Source organism: Homalodisca vitripennis, chromosome 3 (assembly GCF_021130785.1).
Source record: "Homalodisca vitripennis isolate AUS2020 chromosome 3, UT_GWSS_2.1, whole genome shotgun sequence".
Classification (NCBI taxonomy): Eukaryota; Metazoa; Arthropoda; class Insecta; order Hemiptera; family Cicadellidae; genus Homalodisca; species Homalodisca vitripennis.
The window spans coordinates 185,939,146-185,962,774 of record NC_060209.1 but is presented as its reverse complement, the minus strand read 5'-3'; the positions used below and the strand labels follow the sequence as shown (position 1 = coordinate 185,962,774).

The window sequence follows — 23,629 nt, the reverse complement described above, 5'->3', positions numbered from 1 at the left end:
GCCTCGTTGATAAACTGTTTAGACTACCACAATCCCCAGGTTGGCCACCCTTCTTTATGAACGATGTTATAAGTGACAGGAGTGATTCTCAGTGTTTACAGCAGAAGATAGACTACGAGCAAGACCCAAGTGGTACTGGGTGGACTGTTCTGCTGGCCGACGGACCAAGAGGTTACCCCGATTCAGTAAGCCATCGTCTGTTAAAACTGATAGACTACCACAAGTTGAATCTTTCTGTATCCTGGATGTTTATGTGACAGCAGGAGTGATCTCAGTGGTAGCATGTGGTATGAAATACCTACGAGCAGACCGAAAGTGTTACCTGGCCTGACTGTTCTGGGCCACGGACCGGGTTACCTCCCACTCAGTAGCATCGTTGTAATTTGTTAGACTAGTACAAAAAACCACAACCCCAGTTGCATTTGTTGCACCTTCTGTATGACGATGTTATGTTGTGACAGGAGTGAGATCTCAGTGGTACAGCAGGTGACTACGAGCAGACCAAGTGGTACGCTGACCTGTTCTGGCAAGTGGTACTGGGATGACTGTTCTGGATCCACGACCAAGGTCGTTGTAACTCAGTAGCCTCAACAAACACCACATGTTAGACTACCACTATGAACGATGGTATGCACTTCAGTACCGACATGAGTGATCTCACTGGAGTGATTCAGGCAGACGGTAGACTACGAGCAGACCAAGTGGCCAACACACCACACCCACTACTCTACAACGGTACCTGCTGACTGTTCTGGCACAGGACCAAGGGGCTACACCCAAACACTCAGATAGCAATCGTTTGTACCCAACCTGTTAAAGACTACCACAAAACCCCAGTTTGCTACCTTCACATGACGATGTTATGCAACCCAGGATTGATCTCACTGGCTACTATATTTGATAGACTACGAGCAGACCAAAGTGGTAACTGCTGACTGTTTCTGCGCCGCACGGACCATGGGTAACATACCCCCACCACAGTAAGGCCCAACAAGTTGTAAATACTGTTAAAAAACTACACAACCCCAGTTGCACCTATCTGGCTTATGATGATGTTATGTGACAGGAGTGATTCAGAGTGTACGCAGATAGACTACGAAGCAGAACCAAAGTGGGACCAACCCCACTTGGTAAACTGATTCTGGCCACGACAAGGGTTACAACTCCACACGAAATTAGTAGCCATCGTTGTAAACTGTTAGGACTACCACAACCCCAGGTTGCACCTTCTGTATGTGATGTTATGTGTAAGGGAGTGGTCTCAGTGGTACAGCAGATTAGACTACACGAGCAGACCAAGTGGTACCTGCTGACTGTTCACCTAACTGCCACCGGACTCTGTTTGGTTACCACCTCAGTAGCCATCGTTGTAAAAACTGTTAGAGCTACACAACCCCAGTTGCACCTTCTGTTTGACGATGTTGTTAACGTGACAGGAGTGATCTCACTTGGTACAGCAGATAGACTACGAAGCAGACCAGTGGTACCTGTTGACTGTTCTGGCCCACGGACTAAGGATTACCCCACTCAGTAGCCATCGTTGTAATCTGTTAGGACTACCACAACCCCAGTTGCACCTTCTGTATGACGATGTTATGTGACAGGAGTGATCTCAGTGGTACAGCAGATAGACTACGAGCAGACCAAGTGGTACCTGTTGACTGTTCTGGCCACGGACCAAGGGTTACCTCCACTCAGTAGCCATCGTTGTAAACTGTTAGACTACCACAACCCCAGTTGCACCTTCTGTATGACGATGTTATGTGACAGGAGTGATCTCAGTGGTACAGCAGGTAGACTACGAGCAGACCAAGTGGTACCTGTTGACTGTTCTGGCCACGGACCAAGGGTTACCCCCACTCAGTAGTCAGACCACTGTAAACATCACCGTCTTGGACAGTAACGACAACGCTCCTGTCTTCTCCCAGACTGCATTCTCCGCTCAGGTCCCTGAAGACGTGCAAGTGGGAGAAATAATTTTAAAGGTGAGTTTGTACTACATTCGATATTTCCAAACGAAATCCTTGCTGAAACCAATAAAGCACTGCAAAATTTAATACAACTCATCTATGTTTTTATTATATCATTAGTCATTGATATAATCATAGTCACTGATTAGTCATTCATATAATTTTATGCTTGAGAATTAATTAATAATTATAAACATGGATTTGCAGTACGTATCTGAATAATTAATTATTAAGAAATAAAACAAAACAAATTTCGGATTTTTTGAATTGTATAAGCTTAGACAAAGCACACATAGTAGCTTTACACAACTATATAACATACGTGAACACAGTCAAAAACTTATCAATTTATTTTTATTATTAAACTTAATTGAACAAGTTAAATTGGCTACTAAATAAAAATGACACTAGGACTTTATAAACTTTTGTCTAAGCTGATATTGTCGAGCTGTAGATAGAATTTCGTCAGTTAAATAATAATGGTCACACTACAACTCTGTTGTTCAGCAAAATGTTTTCTCGCTAGTACCATAACTTGCCATATTAATTGGTTTTGGAATTTAATCATGTTGTTCAATCATGTACTACATTTTTAAATTCACCATTTCTTGTAAGGTTTTGATGTCTCTGATAAGTTTCAACTGTTACGAACCAAGCTCATGTTCCAGCTGGAGGCTGCGGACCGGGACAGTGGACCCAACGCGAGAGTGGGATACTCTCTGGAGTCGGGAGACTCTCTTCACCAGTTCAGTCTGGATCTGAACACTGGAGAGTTGTCGGTGGCCAAAACTTTGGACAGAGAGTCTGTAAGTGTTATGTAGTCCGAAGTATTTGTCAACTTTAAATGGATTCAAACTTGTTTGACATGAAATAGAGCGAGATAAAATCTAAAATCTATTTCATTGAGTAAAAGGCACCATTATAAGTAGTAAAATTTATTTTATCAGCATATCATAAATGACAACCATTAATAAAGTAAAGCAATTTTATTATTATTGGTTACCACTTTGTACAGATAAGATCCGAAACAGTTTTATTTCTACCATTCATTTATTTCAAAACCAAAATGTAAAATTTTGGTTCATACTTAACTCTTGTCATTTTCTTGGTTTAATGGAATTCCCTTTAAAGAAACGACATTTAATGCACAAGTTAGTTGTCTCTTATTTTAGTGCTTTAAGATTAACAATAAAAGTTCACAACACATAAGATTATATTTTCTAGATCGCAGAATACAGCTTAACGATCCAGGCCTCTGACTTCGGCTCTCCTCAACTGAGTTCTACTGTCTTCATCAGTATAAGTGTCCTGGACGTAAACGATAATCCGCCAACACTGACCCAAGACAACTACACGTTCTTTGTCCAGGTAACCAAATAGATTGGACAAATGAATCTATAATTTGATAGATTCATTATTATAGTTGTATATTAAATATCAGACACATTTTTGTCCAACCAGGAGCATGAAACTAAAATATGATCATAATACTTTGTTGAAGCTTCTTTCTTACTGTAATCCCTTCATTAATTTAATTATAGGAGTTTTTAGTTTTTGTAGATTAATTATACCATATTACTTTAATAGAAATAAAATTTAGTCAAGGATAAGTTTGGAATACCATTAGGATCTATCTTGAGTCCTCTATTTTTTAACATTTCTGTCATCTACAATCATTTGTATCGAAGGAACACGGTTAATAACCTTGTATGCAGATGATGCTACGTTGTTGTTTTTTGCTGGAATATGATTGATACCTTTCAGTACAAGGTAGAAGTACACCACAACACGTGTGTAACAAGCTTCGCTGTATGATTTCAAATCTGTAATTCATTTAAATATTGACAGATAGAACCACAGACAATCATACGGCAAGGAAAATTTAACATTGCCCGGCAAACAAAAAATAAATCGTGTCAGCTAACTGATTTATAGGTTTCGTCGACGTTAGTTAAACTCCATGTTTGGACTTGCCACAGCAGAGAACGTTCTTGTTTATGCACAAATGAATGTTAATGCAACATTCCTACAGATGAAACCTTTCCCGAGATAACTTTCCACTCGATAAATTCACATTTTGTTTATTAAATTTGATGTCATATTTTTGTTTTAATAATAAAATTCACAATTAATTTGCTTCGCACACTTTCGTACGTGGCTTTAGTGGTATTCGTAGATATTCTTTTTTAAATTCTCTTCTTAATTATTTGAAAGGGTTTTGTATGAGTTTAGTTTTTCAGCAAATCTTAAGTACACCTTAATTGTGAAAGAGTATGATCAAAATTCCTCTCCAACAATGTGTTCGAAGGAATTCTTGGATAAGTTTTAACTGTTTTTTTATTAAACTTTGTATTTAATGATCTCTTTAAAGAGAATCTATTCTTTCTTTATGACATAATGTTAAAACTGGCATCTGTGACGTACTTGTTTTATCAACAAAACAACTTTATTGATATGGCGTACATGTTTTGATTCAGGAGGACAAAATGCCAGGCTGGGCTGTGGGTCAGATGATTGTGTCTGACGTTGACACCTTCCCCAACGGAGCTCCGTTTTCCTTCAGCATCTTGTCCGGCAATGCTGACCTGGCTTTCCGCGTGGTATCTGACGGCACTTTGTACACAGCAGCTCGCCTCAGCACGCGAGCTCGCTCTGTGTACTACCTGCAGGTTCGCGTGGGTGACAGCGGCTTCCCTCCCCTGCACACCGACTCTTGGATCACTGTCAAGGTACGCAATGTGTACGCAAAATATTAAACTTACAGCTAAGCCACTCACAGCATATAAAGTAGCTGCATTTTATATACGGGATGAACCAAAATTTCAGAGTATTTCTGCATGAACAAACTTTAGAATAATTAGTTCACATTGTTATTTCGATAAACTTTTCGGGTTTATAAAACAATTTTCAAACAAATGATTTATTTATTTTTTTAAAAGAAGATGCTGATTCCCTTTTACATCTTGCTGTCCATTATATTTTTTTATAGTTTTTCGGTTTGGTTTCTTAGTTTTTGAGTAGAACATGAATCTTTGACGAAAAATATGGGTTCTCAATAACAAGAACAAACGACCCCACACATAGTTCATGACACTAGTGGATAGAGTTTTCCAAACCGTATAACTTTTATTTGAAACCGTTTTCTCAGAAATTCGTGTCTGAGGAAATACTCCATTGTCTCGGGACTTTTGACCCATCCTGTATATGCACTTTGAAAGATGTCGATTTTCCCAACCCATAGCTGAGAAAAGTATAACAGCGTTTAATGCCTCTTTCCTGAGTATATTCCTTTCATGGTATATTAAAGTTAATTTCTTAAGCCTTAGCTAATTTGAAATTATCATTAATATACGAGTATATACATGTTCGTGTTATTAAAATGTTTGGATTTCAAATACGACATTTGACTTGCCGATTTTCGCTTGCGTTGATTGAATTACAACATTCTTAGAGAGTATCGAAAACACTTTAAACATACATTTTATATAGTAAAGGAGAATTATACAGATTTATCAACTCCGTGAGGCCACCATTGGGATATTAGGAAGTATTAATTTTACAAAGAAATTTGAATCCATTCAATTACCTTATTTAAGTATTATAAATATGTAGTTGAAAGTTTAAAGTTTGGACACCATGTATAAATGAGTCCACTTTGAAATTTACTATAAGAACCTTTATTTTTATTTAACAGATTTGGATTTACATGCTTCATGATATTATTTTCGTATACATAACCGTTTAGCCGCTAAGATAACTTAAACTGTCAGAATCCTTTTCATACTATTGTAAAAAATTTGAATTCAGAACTGCACTTATTTTTAATGCATATTAAAAATAAGTAGTTACAATTTATGAATTTATAGTGTATCAAAATAACATCCTGAAGTATGTAAAACTCATATCCGTTAAAAATAGGGGTGTCCATAACATATTTCAAAGCTGATTGTTATATTAAAAATTGAGACCGAATTTAAAAATTCCAACTACGTACGAGTAAAAATAATAATAACGAGTAATAAGTAACAAGTAATGGCAACTCGTGTTTGTAATAATAATAAAATATAATGCAAAAAGTATTCAGTAAAATTAATACTTTCTGACATCTCAATGTAGGTATTCCTCAGTGAATCATCCTGTATTGCATCAGGCACTGTTCAGATATTCATCAGTTTTTGCAAGTGACGGTGTATGACTCATATAAACGTGTATAACGTTTCTTAAGATACTCATCATTATTTCCTCTTTCCGCAGGTTATAGAGGAGTCACAATTTGCACCGACAGTGTTACCACTGGAGGTGTTCATCATCGCCTACCAGGAGCGATGGCCCGGAGGTGAGATCGGTCACCTGATAGCCTCGGACCAGGACCCTTATGACACGCTGGTGTTCGCGATGGAGCCGAGCCCACCAGGCCAGGGACAGTTCTCGGTGGAGCCTCGCCGTGGAGTTCTGACCGCCGGTCCCATGGTGGATGCTGGCCGCTACCGCCTCAACATCTCTGTGTCTGACGGCAAGTTCACGACGTACACCACCGTCACCGTCCACGTGCTGCCTCTCTGGGAGGACATGCTGCAGCACAGCGTCAGCATCAGGTCCGGTAACATTTTAGGATACCATTTAGTAGATGGATCTAGCCTAATTGTGGTCGCAGGGCCGCAATGGCCTTATGTTTTCTCATTATTGTGGTGGAGCAGATAAGAGATGATGCTCGCCCACAAGATTCTGTAGAGCTGTTAATAATGATAAATTACTAAATTAATATGTCGATATGAGGAAAACATCAACGAATTAAATACAGATTTAACTGTTTGAACTCAATCACATTTAAGTATGTCGTGTGAAAAAATCCATTTATGAAGAAAAATTTGTTAAACATAATTAATATGTTAATGAAATTGTTGGAGTTATTTTATACTTTGATGTTAAAAATAACATTACCATTATAATTTTCACGAAAAATGTAGTGAAATATTTATGAATTAAGCATCAAACGTCTGGCGTTACAATTATTGTAGCATAATGAAATGTCCCACTGCTTCAGGTTGCGGAGTATGACGGCCCATCACTTCGTGCTGCGGCAGTGGAAGAGCCTGGTGCAGCTCCTGGAGTCAGCGTTGCTGAGGCAGGTGTCACTGACCAGTCTGCAAGCTGTGGCTCACGGTGACCTTGACATACTCTTGACCATCACTGGGGTGAGTCAACAATTACGAGTACATATTTTGAGTGAATCTGTGATACATAATTTACAAATTATAATTATCTTCATTCTCATATTCTTAAATTTTCCTTCCAAGACCATAGCGAACTTTGATAGTCAGTAGTGTCGATAGACGATCAGCGCTAGTAGCTAAGTTTGCCGCTATCACAATATATATTGATGGTAACGAAAAAGCTAGTCGTAGCGATCACTGGTATCGAAGTGTTCTACATGTCAGCGCCAAACCGCTGAGTAAGAGGGCCTTTTCAAAACACTTCCTGCAATTACTAGAAAATCTGTTTTGTCTATGAAATTTGCCATAACAATGATAATTTATTTTAAATCCCAAGGCTTTTAAATCCAATACCATACAATTGTTTATTTGGAATGCTTGGTGTGCAAAAATTCCACAGCACCATTTGAAATTTTTGTAAAAGGACAGATATTGGGAGTGCCGATGGCCGAGCGGTCTCAGACGTTGGGTTTTGAGTCTGAGTTAGAGATAGCGCAGGTTCGAATTCTATATGTGACCGTTGCACTTTTTATCAGTACCATCAACCTTGTACTGTATCGACTCTTCCCCCTATTCTGTTTGATAACATCATCGCACAGGCCAGTGGTCCATGAGGACGGGCAGAGTAAGTCTTAAAAGGGGATCGGCTTCTCCTAAAAAACAATCAAATTCATGATCCCGTAGCAAGTAACTGTCAGTATTGCATTGTCAGCGAGGCTCTACAGTACGATTCATTGTCAGTAACAGCAATCTGTGGGTATTGTTGTATTTCTCAGGGCGTAACCACAGTTTTTTAATCCCAGCAGGTGGAGCTAGCGGTGCTCAGCGAGGCTCTACAGTCCGATTCATAGTCAGTTCAATCCGTGGGTATTGTTGTATTTCTCAGGGTCTAACCACAGTTTTGTAACCCAGGGGTGGAGCTCGCGGTGCTCAGCGAGGCTCTACAGTCCGATTCATAGTCAGTTCAATCCGTGGGTATTGTTGTATTTCTCAGGGTCTAACCACAGTTTTGTAACCCAGGGGGTGGAGCTGGCGGTGCTCAGCGAGGCTCTACAGTCCGCTGGATTGAGCGGGGCCAACTGGTCATGCGACTGCCACAACGGCGCTCTCTGCCGCCAGAAGGTTCAGATACAGCGGGACTTGGTGTTCACAGTGGCCACAGACCACCTCAGTTTCGTGTGTCCTGGCCACTCCCACCAACTCTACTGCGCCTGCAACCTCGGCTATGGAGGTCAGTTTATCATTCTAAACTTACTTATACTGCTAGTTGGCTGAGCGTTAGCTAAAACTATCTAACTTGGGGACTAAAAATTTTATTTCAGTCATTCCGTCTGTTCGCACGATATCTTGAAACGAACTGACCAACAAAATCGAAATCTTATATGTAGGTTCATGTGTATACGAGTAACACTGAGTTCGACTATGGTGCATGTCACTCAGTGAAAATTTGTACATTGGCCTTGTGGGTAACCATGCAACGAGAAAATAGTAGGATCAATAAATCTGTAAATAAACTGAGTACACTTATATGAGATTTTAACATGTGATTTCAGCTCACTCTTGCGATTTAGTACGTTCCCTAGTTCACAGAAACTACAATTTGAACATTGCTAAGAAACCTAATTTAATGAAAAAAAAAAAAAACGATGGCAAGATATCTCGTGAAAGTTTTCATCTGTAAACTTAGAATTTCTCATGAAACTTGAAATTAGCTGGCACAATTTCTCTTTTGTTACCCGGAGGTGGGGAGGGGTAACAAGCGATTTTCTGTATAATGTTTGACTTCAAGATCTATTTGCAGGACATTTTGAAAATGAAAGTTTTAGACTTAAATTTAGCATGTAACTTAACAAAGCTCGTTACGCGATACATAGTTTAGTGAACTCCTATTTTTTTAAATAATTGTGTGGGTTTTCCTTGTAACTAAATGCTCTCTCTAATTTGCGGTGTTACATGGCAGGTGAATACTGTGAGGAGATTCTCCCGGGCGGCGACTGTGGGTGTCCTCCTCCTCAGGGATGTATGCCCCAGGCGGGGGCCCCAGGGGGCTACATCTGCGTACCCCCCTCCTGCCCTCCCTCTCACTCTTGTCCTCCCGCCGTCACCGCCAGCATCCACTGGGAGGAGCTGGTGGCGATCGTCGTGGCAATCCTCATAGTCTCGTGTCTTGTACTCGTATTCGTCCTCTACAGGTAAGAGTATTGTATGACAGTCATGTTGTTGATTTGATTTATATTGTATGTGAGGATCAACCGACTAAATACTGTACTGTCGTGTTGCAGACGCTGCCACCGCATCAGTCCTGGGAACAGGGTGGACAAGTCGGAACTGAATCACGTCATCAAGAGAACCTCCAAACTCAGTAACCTCCAGGTTACACAGGTAACATTGAACGTCGATTAAGATTTTAATCTAAATGTATTTTTTATGGACACGCATAATTTGCACATTTCTTCTTTCTTGTGTCTCCGAGGAGCTTTGGAATATCCTCTCGAAAATCCTGTTCCTTCCTCGAATTGGAGGGAGGTTTTTTTAATCTGATTGGGAAAATGTGGTGAAAGAATCATATTACGTTTCCAGAATACTTCTTAAGTGCAGACAAGTGAGAAAATGCAGAAACCAAAGCAATTATTTTAATTTATTATCTGAGAGATTTCGGAAATCTTAAACGCTGAAACCACCTTAAATTCCATTAAACATTGAAACTAAAAATTATGTTAGACATGTAATTGATAACAAACTAAACGAATCCTTAAAAAAGGTCCCAAAAATGATAGTTTAATATTTAAATAAAAGAACCCAAACTGTAAATACTAAAAAAAGAATAAACAATGACTCACCATTACATGTTAACTAAGCCGGAGACAGCCAAGCTTTTGTAATAATGGAAATAAAGCAATATAACGAACGAATATTAGAGTTTATAAAAACAGTAACATAAAAATATATAACGATCCTACCGAAAAATAATAGACGACCTTACAATCATCACTCATTAGACAAAAAGGAGATTAAATAAATCAAACTAATGAAACCCAAAGGGAAAGTACTTAGAGGATTACGAAAAATTCGCGAAGAAGAATTGCTATTAGATCTCGCCTTAGCACCAGCGTATAAAATACCCAGACATTCTGGATAAATCACTTGGAATAAAATGTAAATTAAAAAACAATCATAGCCCAAACACACCATTTAGAATTAATCAATTCACCAGGATAAATTTGCTTGCTAATTTTGAACTGAGCACTGGCGCTATTAATGACTTAATCAGTCCTACTTTGGAACAAATTACTTTACCTTAAATTGAAAATTTTTTCACTTCCAGGAAGTCAGCCTAGCTAAGAGCTTAAACATGAACAGCTTCGAAAATGAATTTATTTTCCCTGATATAAAAATTGGATATTAATATAATGTTTTATAAAAGATGTTTTATAAAATTTTAAATCCTGGTGATGTTGGAACAGCCCTCCAGGCCAACGTCGTACACGTGCAGTTCTAACAACGAGGTTTTCTCAGCCGTGGCGCTCAACAACGCCGAGAGAGGGACAGCGGAGTCAGACAACGTGCCGCCAGACTACAGGCGCAACCTCATGAGTCCCCATCACAAGATCAACAACGGTACGTGTGTACAGGGTGTCCAGAAAATACTCAACCTAGAAACAGTCACGTGTAGAAAAATGTAGATCTGTTTTCCTTATTTTTCGGTCTGTCTCACTGTGTATGGGTAATTGGTAATTTTTAGAAATTTATTATTGGTCCAAAGTATGTAATTTTACCTAAATGCAGATGTTGATCTAACAAGGTTTATGAGTAAAAAATTTCTGAAAGTTATAAAATACGGGTTAAAATTTGTGTTCATTATAAAAACTATGATGCTGAATTTCATAAAAAGCCATATAAGCTAAAATAAAAACATGCCTTAAAATACTGAACATTTTGACCCATATTTTACATATATGTTGAATAAATATAAATATCGTCCAAAATAATTTGAAGTTTATTATTTATAAAGTCTCATGGATTCATTTTTCTTAGCCATTTTACACTAGATTCAAAGAAAATAGGTATGGAAAGTCTTTTTTTAATTTTAAAGACGTACACAAATTAGTTCTTAGCTGTATAATATAAGTAAATAATTATTGATAACTTCTAAAATATAGATTATGTAAAAAAATTTTGATTCTTCGAAAATACAAAATATAAAACTCATCTGTTATAATATAAATTTTAAATGTATATTCACTGTTTACTCAATGCTCGATCAGACGCGTGATAACATTTCTAAAGAACACCCTGTACAGTTATGATAATTACGTTATTTACTAAAGTTTAACTTTTGTTTTTTTAGATTTAAAACAAACTGCAGACATCCCCCTACACCAGGTTATACCCGCAGAAGATGATACAAGAACGATTGGAGGTAAGTATAAATGATTTTCAATGAAAATTAAGGAAAATAAAACATAATTTACAATTTGAATAGTGTTGGTTTTTAATGAATAAGTATTTAATACTATTAAATTACTTTGCAAGTGTACATCTGTCAATTCTTTTTGTGCAAAAATAAGGTATTAATCTACCCCATTATCTAGATAAACATAAAACTCATTTAAATATTATTTCAGTGTCAGTTTTTTTAACTACTGTACACGTGACATTAATGAAAAGTTTTAATTTAATGCATTTAATTTATTGTAATTTAAAATACCAAATACTGGCGATGGCCTACAATATTATACGTCCATATAATGACATTTTATTATTTCCTCCAATATTATTCATAATTACAGTTACTCTCGAATTGATATTTGGTTGGTGACTTTAACGTAAAATACTGGTAATATTGTATATCGTCGACCTATATTTGTTTCATCGAGTTGAAGTAATTATTGGCTATACACTTCTATTACAATAAACAATAATATTATTACAATTGGATAAAAAATAAAGATTAATCTTAACAAATTAATCAACTATGGATAATTTAAATGGAAAGAAAACCGTTAATGGAATCGGCAACACAGGAAGAGTTAGGATTATAATGTGAGGTGCGTAGAAAATGACCGAAATTTTATATTACTAATTAGTATTTGCTATTCCCAAGTTTGAGCTTGACTTGAAAGCATTAATACCGCTACTATTATATTCGTATTCTACTTAATATTTTTTGTTAAACGGATAAAAAATTTACAGATTTTACTTTTAGTTAATGTTGTATGCTTTTTATCTAAATTTGTTATATGTTTTTTAATAAGCATTTCTCACTTTAACTCTAATAGTAACTAGCCCGTTTTATCTTAGCTATATTTAACATTAATTTTTAAATGAGGCACTTTTATTACTAATTTCTGTTCTACTATGAACAGTAGTAGCGGTATTACAAACCTGGCATGTTTTTTTAGTCACAAACAGGATCTCCGGCTTTTCTAGATGTCATGTATCAAGCCAGACGGAATCTGTATGTAATGTGAGCTGTAATTCAAGAACAGTCATGGCGGTATTACAAACAAGGTCCGTTAGTTGAGTCGCAAACAGGATCTCCGTCTTGTCCGGATGTCATGTGTCAAGCCAGACGGAATCTGTAGGTAATGTGAGCTGTAATTCAAGAACAGTGATGGCGATATTACAAACAAGGTCCTTTAGTTGAGTAGCAAACGGGATCTCCGTCTTGTCCGGATATCATGTGTCAAGCCAGACCGAATCTGTAGGTAATGTGAGCTGTAATTCAAGATCAGTCATGGCGGTATTACAAACAAGGTCCTTTAGTTGAGTAGCAAACGGGATCTCCGTCTTGTCCGGATATCATGTGTCAAGCCAGACCGAATCTGTAGGTAATGTGAGCTGTAATTCAAGATCAGTCATGGCGGTATTACAAACAAGGTCCTTTAGTTGAGTAGCAAACGGGATCTCCGTCTTATCCGGATATCATGTGTCAAGCCAGACCGAATCTGTAGGTAATGTGAGCTGTAATTCAAGAACAGTGATGGCGGTATTACAAACATGGTCCGTTTAGTTGAGTCGCAAACAGGATCTCCGTCTTGTCCGGATGTCATGTGTCAAGCCAGACGGAATCTGTATGTAATGTGAGCTGTAATTCAAGAACAGTGATGGCGGTATTACAAATATGGTCCGTTAGTTGAGTCGCAAACAGGATCTCCGTCTTGTCCGGATGTCATGTGTCAAGCCAGACGGAATCTGTATGTAATGTGAGCTGTAATTCAAGAACAGTGATGGCGATATTACAAACATGGTCCTTTAGTTGAGTCGCAAACAGGATCTCCGTCTTGTCCGGATGTCATGTGTCAAGCCAGACCGAACCTGTAGGTAATGTGAGCTGTAATTCAAGATCAGTCATGGCGGTATTACAAACAAGGTCCTTTAGTTGAGTAGCAAACGGGATCTCCGTCTTGTCCGGATATCATGTGTCAAGCCAGACCGAATCTGTAGGTAATGTGAGCTGTAATTCAAGATCAGTCATGGCGGTATTACAAACAAGGTCCTTTAGTTGAGTAGCAAACGGGATCTCCGTCTTGTCGGGATATCATGTGTCAAGCCAGACCGAATCTGTAGGTAATGTGAGCTGTAATTCAAGATCAGTCATGGCGGTATTACAAACAAGGTCCTTTAATTGAGTAGCAAACGGGATCTCCGTCTTGTCCGGATATCATGTGTCAAGCCAGACCGAATCTGTAGGTAATGTGAGCTGTAATTCAAGATCAGTCATGGCGGTATTACAAACAAGGTCCTTTAGTTGAGTAGTAAACGGGATCTCCGTCTTGTCCGGTTATCATGTGTCAAGCCAGACCGAATCTGTAGGTAATGTGAGCTGTAATTCAAGATCAGTCATGGCGGTATTACAAACAAGGTCCTTTAGTTGAGTAGCAAACGGGATCTCCGTCTTGTCCGGATATCATGTGTCAAGCCAGACCGAATCTGTAGGTAATGTGAGCTGTAATTCAAGAACAGTGATGGCGATATTACAAACAAGGTCCTTTAGTTGAGTAGCAAACGGGATCTCCATCTTGTCCGGATATCATGTGTCAAGCCAGACCGAATCTGTAGGTAATGTGAGCTGTAATTCAAGATCAGTCATGGCGGTATTACAAACAAGGTCCTTTAGTTGAGTAGCAAACGGGATCTCCGTCTTGTCCAGATATCATGTGTCAAGCCAGACCGAATCTGTAGGTAATGTGAGCTGTAATTCAAGAACAGTGATGGCGATATTACAAACAAGGTCCTTTAGTTGAGTAGCAAACGGGATCTCCGTCTTGTCCGGATATCATGTGTCAAGCCAGACCGAATCTGTATGTAATGTGAGCTGTATTTCAAGATCAGTCATGGCGGTATTACAAACAAGGTCCGTTTAGTTGAGTAGCAAACGGGATCTCCGTCTTGTCCGGATATCATGTGTCAAGCCAGACCGAATCTGTAGGTAATGTGAGCTGTAATTCAAGAACAGTGAGGGCGTTATTACAAATATGGTCCGTTAGTTGAGTATCAAACGGGATCTCCGTCTTGTCCGGATATCATGTGTCAAGCCAGACCGAATCTGTAGGTAATGTGAGCTGTAATTCAAGATCAGTCATGGCGGTATTACAAACAAGGTCCTTTAGTTGAGTAGCAAACGGGATCTCCGTCTTGTCCGGATATCATGTGTCAAGCCAGACCGAATCTGTAGGTAATGTGAGCTGTAATTTCAAGATCAGTCATGGCGGTATTACAAACAAGGTCCTTTAGTTGAGTAGCAAACGGGATCTCCGTCTTGTCCGGATATCATGTGTCAAGCCAGACCGAATCTGTAGGTAATGTGAGCTGTAATTCAAGATCAGTCATGGCGGTATTACAAACAAGGTCCTTTAGTTGAGTAGCAAACGGGATCTCCGTCTTATCCGGATATCATGTGTCAAGCCAGACCGAATCTGTAGGTAATGTGAGCTGTGTAATTCAAGAACAGTCAGTGGTGGCGATTATTACAAACAAGGTCCTTTAGTTGACTAGCAAACGGGATCTCCGTCTTGTCCGGATATCACGTGTCAAGCCAGGACCGAATCTGTAGGTAATGTGAGCTGTAATTCAAGAACAGTGAGGGCGCGTTATTACAAATATGGTCCGTTAGTTGAGTAGCAAACGGGATCTCCGTCTTGTCCGGATATCATGTGTCAAGCCAGACCGAATCTGTAGGTAATGTGAGCTGTAATTCAAGAACAGTGATGGCGATATTACAAACAAGGTCCTTTAGTTGAGTAGCAAAGGGGATTCTCCGTCTTGTCCGGATATCATGTGTCAAGCCAGACCGAACCTGTAGGTAATGTGAGCTGTAATTCAAGATCAGTCATGGCGGTATTACAAACAAGGTCCTTTAGTTGAGTAGCAAACGGGATCTCCGTCTTGTCGGGATATCATGTGTCAAGCCAGACCGAATCTGTAGGTAATGTGAGCTGTAATTCAAGATCAGTCATGGCGGTATTACAAACAAGGTCCTTTAGTTGAGTAGCAAACGGGATCTCCGTCTTGTCCCGGATATCATGTGTCAAGCCAGACCGAATCTGTAGGTAATGTGAGCTGTAATTCAAGATCAGTCATGGCGGTATTACAAACAAGGTCCTTTAGTTGAGTAGCAAACGGGATCTCCGTCTTGTCCGGATATCATGTGTCAAGCCAGGCCGAATCTGTAGGTAATGTGAGCTGTAATTCAAGATCAGTCATGGCGGTATTACAAACAAGGTCCTTTTAGTTGAGTAGCAAACGGGATTTCCGTCTTGGTCCGGATATCATGTGTCAAGCCAGATTGAATCTGTAGGTAAATGTGAGCTGTAATTCAAGATCAGTCATGGCGGTATTACAAAACAAGGTCCTTTAGTTGAGTAGCAAACGGGATCTCCGTCTTGTCCGGATATCATGTGTCAAGCCAGACCGAATCTGTAGGTAATGTGAGCTGTAATTCAAGAACAGTGATGGCGATATTACAATCAAGGTCCTGTAGTTGAGTAGCAAAACGGGATCTCCGTCTTGTCCGGATATCATGTGTCAAGCCAGACCGAATCTGTAGGTAATGTGAGCTGTAATTCAAGATCAGTCATGGCGGTATTACAAACTAAGGTCCTTTAGTTGAGTAGCAAACGGGATCTCCGTCTTGTCCGGATATCATGTGTCAAGCCAGACCGAATCTGTAGGTAATGTGAGCTGTAATTCAAGAACAGTGATGGCGATATTACAAACAAGGTCCTTTAGTTGAGTAGCAAACGGGGATCTCCGTCTTGTCCGGATATCATGTGTCAAAGCCAGACCGAATCTTTAGGTAATGTGAGCTGTATTTCAAGATCAGTCATGGCGGTATTACAAACAAGGTCCTTTAGTTGAGTAGCAAACGGGATCTCCGTCTTGTCCGGATATCATGTGTCAAGCCAGACCGAATCTGTAGGTAATGTGAGCTGTAATTCAAGAACAGTGAGGGCGTTATTACAAATATGGTCCGTTAGTTGAGTCGCAAACAATATCTTCGGCTTTTTCCAGACGTCATGTGTCAAACCAGACGGAATCTGTATTTTAATGTGAGCTGTAATACAAGAACAGTGATGGCGATATTACAAATATGGTCCGTTAGTTGAGTCGCAAACAATATCTTCGGCTTTTCCAGATGTCATGTGTCAAACCAGACGGAATCTGTATTTAATGTGAGCTGTAATACAAGAACAGTGATGGCGATATTACAAATATGGTCCGTTGGTTGTGTCGCAAACAGGATCTCCGGCTTGTCCGGATGTCATTTGTCAAGCCAGACTATTTATGAATATAACTTAAAGTAGCGTTATCTGAAAATATGTATTGTTCAATAGAATGTTGACCCAGTAATATTTTTGTACCAATTATTTATTCATATCATGGTATCGATTGCTTATTTGTACCTAATTGTACCTAATGTATCAAATATATTAGTTCTCAAAATGTTGTAAACCTTGTAATATCTTCTATATGTTGATCACGTGTTCACTTGCAGGATTCCACTGGGATTGTACGGAGTGGTTGCAGAACGGCGATGTCCACACAACCATCCTGGGTGACTCTTCCAGTTACCATAGCAACGATAGCTGTCTCACAGGTAGCCCACATCCAGTCATCATTTACTGCTATACATAAAGTATTGTCCGTAGGAGATGTAAGAGTTTCTGGTAATTATTTCAACCAGATGTGTGGCAAAAGAAGCGAGCTTTGCGAAAGAAAGTTCACAACTACCTATATCTAAAGTAATTTCCATGAACCAACAACTTGTAGTAGTCCAATCATTTCTGTTGATTTGAATTCTGACTCTAGCAATTAAAATTTTGTAGATTTTTAATTTAGTTAAAAAAAAACTGATTAGAAAAATAAATTAATGGAATTAATTATATTAATGACAAACTGATTAATTAGGTGGAAGAGCAGAAATATTTTACTATGTTTACAATATAATAAACGAATAGTTGATAATTCAATCATACGTAAATTTGAAACTGGGATTTTAAGTTGAAAATTGTCATAAAATGTGGAAATCTAGATAGTTATATATAATATTCGCACAAATAATAATAATAATATTCAATTAAAAATAAATATTGGCATTGAAACATATATTAGTCTCATTGCTTTAAATAAGTTCGTTCTTGCCATCCTCTAGGACAAGCTGATGTCTTGATGTCTGGATGCAAGATTTTACGATTTATTTCATGTTTATTCTCTTTTAGACACGTTTAAAATTTGATATTATTCATTGTTCACCTTGAACATCTAACTCAATTGTTCAGTCATGCTCGTTTCCCTTATTTTGTTTCTTTGGTTCACTTTCCTTATCACCATACCACGTTGTTGGAACTGTTCTTGTATGTGGGATGAAATAAGATTGTATTTAATACTCAACAGAAATATATTTTTCTATCCCATTGCATTTAATATGTTCGTATGTGGCATTCTCTGGGACAAGCTGAGAATGCCTTGACGATTGAAAAAATACAAAATCACTAGCCTATTTATAATAATTTTTTAAGAATAAGTTTCTGTAAATTTTCCGATTTCTTTCAAGTCTATTCCATTTCCGACACTTTTGAAAGTAAATTCGGCTCCTTGTTCACCTTGAAGATCTAACTTAATTGTTCAGTCATGCTCGATTCCCTTCTTTTGTTTCTTTCGTTCACTTTCCTTATCACCATACCACGTTGTTGGAACTGTTCTTGTATGTGGGATGAAATAAGATTGTATTTAATACTCAACTGAAATATATTTTTCTATCCCATTGCATTTAATATGTTTGTACGTGGCATTCTCTGGGACAAGCTGAGATGGTCTTGATGATTTGAAAATCAATAGCCTATATCTGTAATAATTTAAAAAAAATTAAAGTTTCTGCAGAATTTCCGATTTCTTTCCAGAGTAAACTCTTTTCGACACATTTTAAATTTGATTTGGTTTTGGAAACCACAATCAGTGCTTTTATTTCCTTGCTTACAATGAGACTTAACTCAAATCCACACATCAATGAAGTAAAAACTAGTATCCCGCATCATGCTAACAAGCCAATAACGATTCATAATACAATAAAAAACCTATGCAATAAATAATAATGACACACATATACAATCCCATTGTATTCAATGTGGTCAATCATCGCATTCGCTAGGAAAAGTTAAGTTATTTTACGGCTAGAAAAATTGCTAAAAGTTTTGCCTATTCTTTTTCGAGATTTTGTTTCGCGAAGGATTTCTCATTTCTTTCATTATATTTGTAGTACAAGGATTGTAAATCTGATTCGGTTTTAGATGTACTATACATAATAGTCTCAAATTTGCTCTTCATTAGATCTTCATTTACACCTGTTTTCAAAATATTTTTCAACGCTCAGATGAACCATAAATGGTAACTGATGTAGAATTTCTATGATTCATTTCGAAGGGTCTTACTATTTTACTATAGCAGGGTTTGCTCACAGTTATCTTTTTCAGAAATTGCAGATAACAGATAACAGCACCTTGTCTCCAGCGCTGTGCTAACAAGCCCCTCAGGAATCCTGGACACCAAACCGAAAGTTCAAGGGAATCAGCTTATATGGGGTTTTAGCAGTCTAGATGTCTACTTGTAATCAGGCTTTTAATGATATAAATGTACTTGTTTTCCCATCTTAGCACAATTGATTTTTTTAGGTGACCCTGCTCGGGAACTAGCGACCCTGGACACCAAACTGAACAGCCAAGAGGATCAGGTGATCCCGTACGGGTTTCCCAGCAGTCTGGACGTCTGCTCGTAGCCTCCTCCACGCTTTCGGTTTCACTCGTGTACCTGCTTATTTATCCTGAACCAATTCGCTATGTAAATCCTTTACAAAGTAGAATAAAAGACTGATGGGTTATTTGAGGAATTGTTCAGATTTAAAGGTGTATTTTAACATTTTGTATTGCTTAATTATTTTGTTCTTCATGTTTGGAAAAGTCTTCTTTACTTATACTGTGCCAAAAGAAGCTTTTATTGAGTTACGAAGCGAATTGATAACCTTATAAAGCTGTATTGACAGAGATAAATAGAGTTTATCTTTTACCATTTCAAAATCTATACATAATCAAAAATTTCTTACTTCTTATTACCTTTTCCTAGAGTTGTTTCAAATTTTTTTCATTACGATCTTCGATTTTGGGTTAAATCAAGTTAATTCATAACAAAAACACCTATGTTGTAAATAGGTTTTGTAATAACTCCAAAATGCATTAAAAGGTGCTTAGCAAAACCATTGAAAATTTACAGATTCTTCCATGAGCTATCTTCAATCCATAAGCATTTCCAAGGCTGATTACTGATTATGCTAAAAACGAGTATTTTTTATTCTGGGCTACACCTTAAGGTATATTTTTACCAGCATTTCATAGCTCGTGTTTTAATTGTTATCCGTATATTTCGCTCTAATCTCAACGCATTGTGTTAAGTATGAAGTAACGCACATTTTGTAAGCCTTTTACAAGGTCGTAAAATCAGTGGTATAAACAGTTTACTCGTACTTTACGAAAGTTTAAACAAAAGTCATTTCAGTTGATTTTCCAGTAATAATTTTACTCAAGATTATTTTTTCCAATAAAACTATGAGTTTTCATTTTGACATTTAATAGATATTTAGGTTAGAATTTATTTAGTGTAGATTTTTATTTCTTAACGCAGTAAATGAGAGTCGAGTAAACTGTTTTCTAGAATTAAGTTGTATAAATAACGATTAGTTTTTTACTGTCGTTTAAGAAGTAACCGTAAGGCTTGTAGTAATAATTTCACTTAAATACAGAAGCACAATACAATACAATTAACATAACAGGGTTTTCCGCTCGTGGCCATCAATGAACATTATAGTGATGTGTTTCCGATGTTCCTATTAGTGAATAGGAACATCGGAACAATCGATGTTGCGTTTAGTATTTTATGAAATTCTAATAAACATAAACTTATAAGCTTATGGCTGAACACGATATATAAGCTTATAATTGAATAATTTCAATATTTATACTGTAATCTGGTAACAAAATACCAATAAAATCAGTAACTTATTAATTTTAATACTGGATTTATAAGTATTTTTAATTTTTTCACTGTATGGATTTCGTCAGCTCCTGTGAGGAAATAGTGTTTACGTATAACTAGACCTTTACACCCTACTCTACCTAAGTATGAGGTTTTTACCCGCAAGCACAAAATTACTATTGTGATTTTTATCTAATTTACTGACCTGAACATTGTGCTACTAAAGGGACTATTTTTATAAGTGATGTAAATGTTAGAAATACATTTTCATTATAATAAATATATTTGTAATAAATGAATTCTATTCAATCAACCCTGTCAGACCTGTATCAAATGTATTTTAAATAATCACTTGGAACGCTGTATTGGAAAGTAATTTTCGTGAGTTATTTTAAGGTGCATAAAGTTTGTTTTTACCCTAGTGCTAGTGTTTTAATGCTAGTGCTGTAACAATACACTCAATTTTGGATTAGGAGTATCTTAATAATTCATTCAATGCCAGACTGAGTGTCGTAATAGTCCACTCAATTTAGGACTGAGTGTCATAACAGTCACTCAACGTTGGACTGTGAGTTCCCTAATAGTTCACTCAATGTCAAACTCTGACAGCCTACACAATGTCGGACTTTGGGTCTGTAACATTCCACTCAATGATGGACTATGCCGTAATAATTCACTCAATGCCAATTGTTTGAACCGTTATAGTTCACTCAATGCCGGATTGAGTGTCGTAACAGTCCACTCAACGTTAGTTTACTCAATGGAGGGCCCTAAGTGTCGGAACAACCCACTCAACGTTGGATTGTGAGTAATTTAATATTCTACTAAATGAAAGACTCTCACACTCTCCTCAATGTCGGACTCTGAGCGCCGTAAAATTTTACTCAATGTTGTTCTGTGAGTGCCGTGACAATTCAATTAATCTCGAGCTTCGATGGCATTAACAAGCCACTTCATAACAGGTTCTGGAGTGCCGTGGCAAGTTACTCCATGTCGGATTCTGAGGCACAGAACATACCACCCTGTACCCAAATTAAGACTTTTTATCATTTATGTGATTTATTCTAAAAACGTCTTAAACATTGCTGATATAATATATATATATATATATATATATATATATATATATATTATATTTTATCTGAATAATGTTCTGGACTTATTTTGTGGGATGTCCAGTGTAAGTAAATGTTCGCAAGAGTCTAAATCAATAGTTATGTTTTTGGAGGTGCTAAAACAATTATCACCATACTGGTAATGACTCGCCAGATAATTACTGTATTATTATTGGTATGAATATTTTTAAATAATATTAATATAATATAATTTAGTAAAGGGATATAATTACATATACACTTGATGCTGATACCAATACAGCATCAAGACCGGTGGTTGAGACAGAAAGAGCGTGAGACACTTCCATTAGACGAGAGAACCCTTACAATGAAACACTTAGACCTTTTGCTCACAATGTTGTCAGATACTCTGGCTATACTTTACCATGCTGTATTAGCCCTACTCTTCCCTTTTCTTCTAAGTTCTAAAACGAACCTTGTGTAAAAGATATATTAAATGAGCAAACGTGAATTAACGAACTATCTTACTCTACTGTCTACAAAATGTGAATCACCAGTGTGTGATGTTTAGTACGGGTTTAATTTATGGTGAAACTCGAAGGGAAATTAAATTGGTAAGTTCACTTTGGTGAATTAATGAAGATTGAGTTCCTAATAATAGCAAGTAAAGTTAATAATAGCTAACATGTGGTATAGTAAGAAGGATTAATTTAATGCGATTTTTGACGATTTAGCTCGCCCTGGAATCCTAATTCCACGGCCCGGTGAAGAGATCCAAAACAAGTAGGCGGTGAAGAATTTCTAAGACTCACAAAACAAGGTCATCTCTCCTACGTGTTCCTTTGCATCATTTCGACATCAGAGACACGCAGACTACAAAATGTAGTGTAATTTATATGATGAAGTATTCTCATTGACTCATCATGTGTACAATTCACTTCACTACTATGTTTTAGACACGATCCTAAAGCAGGGAGGAGTAACGGAGTAATCTATACCTAACATAAGCTATGGTGGTAAGGAAGGTATTCAATGCGAATTAGTTGAAAAGCATATTTATCTCGGAGTGCTTAAGGATTCTATTACCATTCTTTAATCATCTTAAGCTATGGTGGTAAGGATTTATTCAATGCGAATTAGTTGAAAAGCATATCTATCTCGGAGTGATTAAGGTTTCTATTACCATTCTTTGATCAATAAATATTTTAGCAATAGGTGTCGACTGTCCCTAATGAATCGATTAGGTAACGTGTAATTGATTCTAAATATTTGTACAATGTCTAATTGTACTCTAGTTTGTTTTTTTATATCTTGCAGTATGTTTTATCACAATAAATGTGATCCATTTAGAACATTTGATCTAAGAGGATTATCAGCAAGGTGATTGTCGCCACTTGCTATGAACAGTAACAATAACCAATTTTGCGAATGTTGAGTTCAGCTATATTTCACTTTCTGCTTGGTCCAGTCTCTGAGAACTGACGCTGCCACTGACTAACTTGACTCCTAGAATGTGGAGTCCAAGTACTTCTGAAGGATCCAGGAAGACCGATATAGAATTGGAGTTGAACTCAACTTTCGTACTGAATCAACCCTTCCTACCATATTTATGTTATGAGTTTGAGTAACAAATTTGCAATGGTTTCTCTAAAGGAGGCTCAAATGTTGGATACGCAGTTGCTTTCAATTTAATTCCCCTCTCAGATGTACGAGTAGAAACCTAGTGAAAGAAAAAGTTTTGGGCAAATTAAAATGTGATCGTAGATGGAGTATCCAATGCTCTAATAATAAGTAATATTACAATCTAATTCTTTAATGGCTGACTTATAATGTTAATATATTGTTT

General features: G+C 37.4%; 1 protein-coding gene across 1 annotated transcript in view; it reads left to right on the top strand.

Annotated features, from left to right (window-relative positions):
- LOC124358513 (fat-like cadherin-related tumor suppressor homolog) overlaps positions 1-20,991 on the top strand; it is a 733,849-nt gene extending 712,858 nt beyond the window's left edge. The window contains 13 exon segments of the mRNA XM_046810807.1: positions 1,771-1,985; positions 2,639-2,776; positions 3,195-3,338; positions 4,448-4,699; positions 6,225-6,565; positions 7,015-7,165; positions 8,204-8,414; positions 9,144-9,375; positions 9,466-9,565; positions 10,648-10,801; positions 11,532-11,603; positions 17,181-17,282; positions 19,354-20,991. Of these exon segments, the coding sequence (XP_046666763.1) occupies positions 1,771-1,985; positions 2,639-2,776; positions 3,195-3,338; positions 4,448-4,699; positions 6,225-6,565; positions 7,015-7,165; positions 8,204-8,414; positions 9,144-9,375; positions 9,466-9,565; positions 10,648-10,801; positions 11,532-11,603; positions 17,181-17,282; positions 19,354-19,457 (2,216 nt within the window). The 3' untranslated portion in view covers positions 19,458-20,991.
- Positions 20,992-23,629: the final 2,638 nt, after the last annotated feature.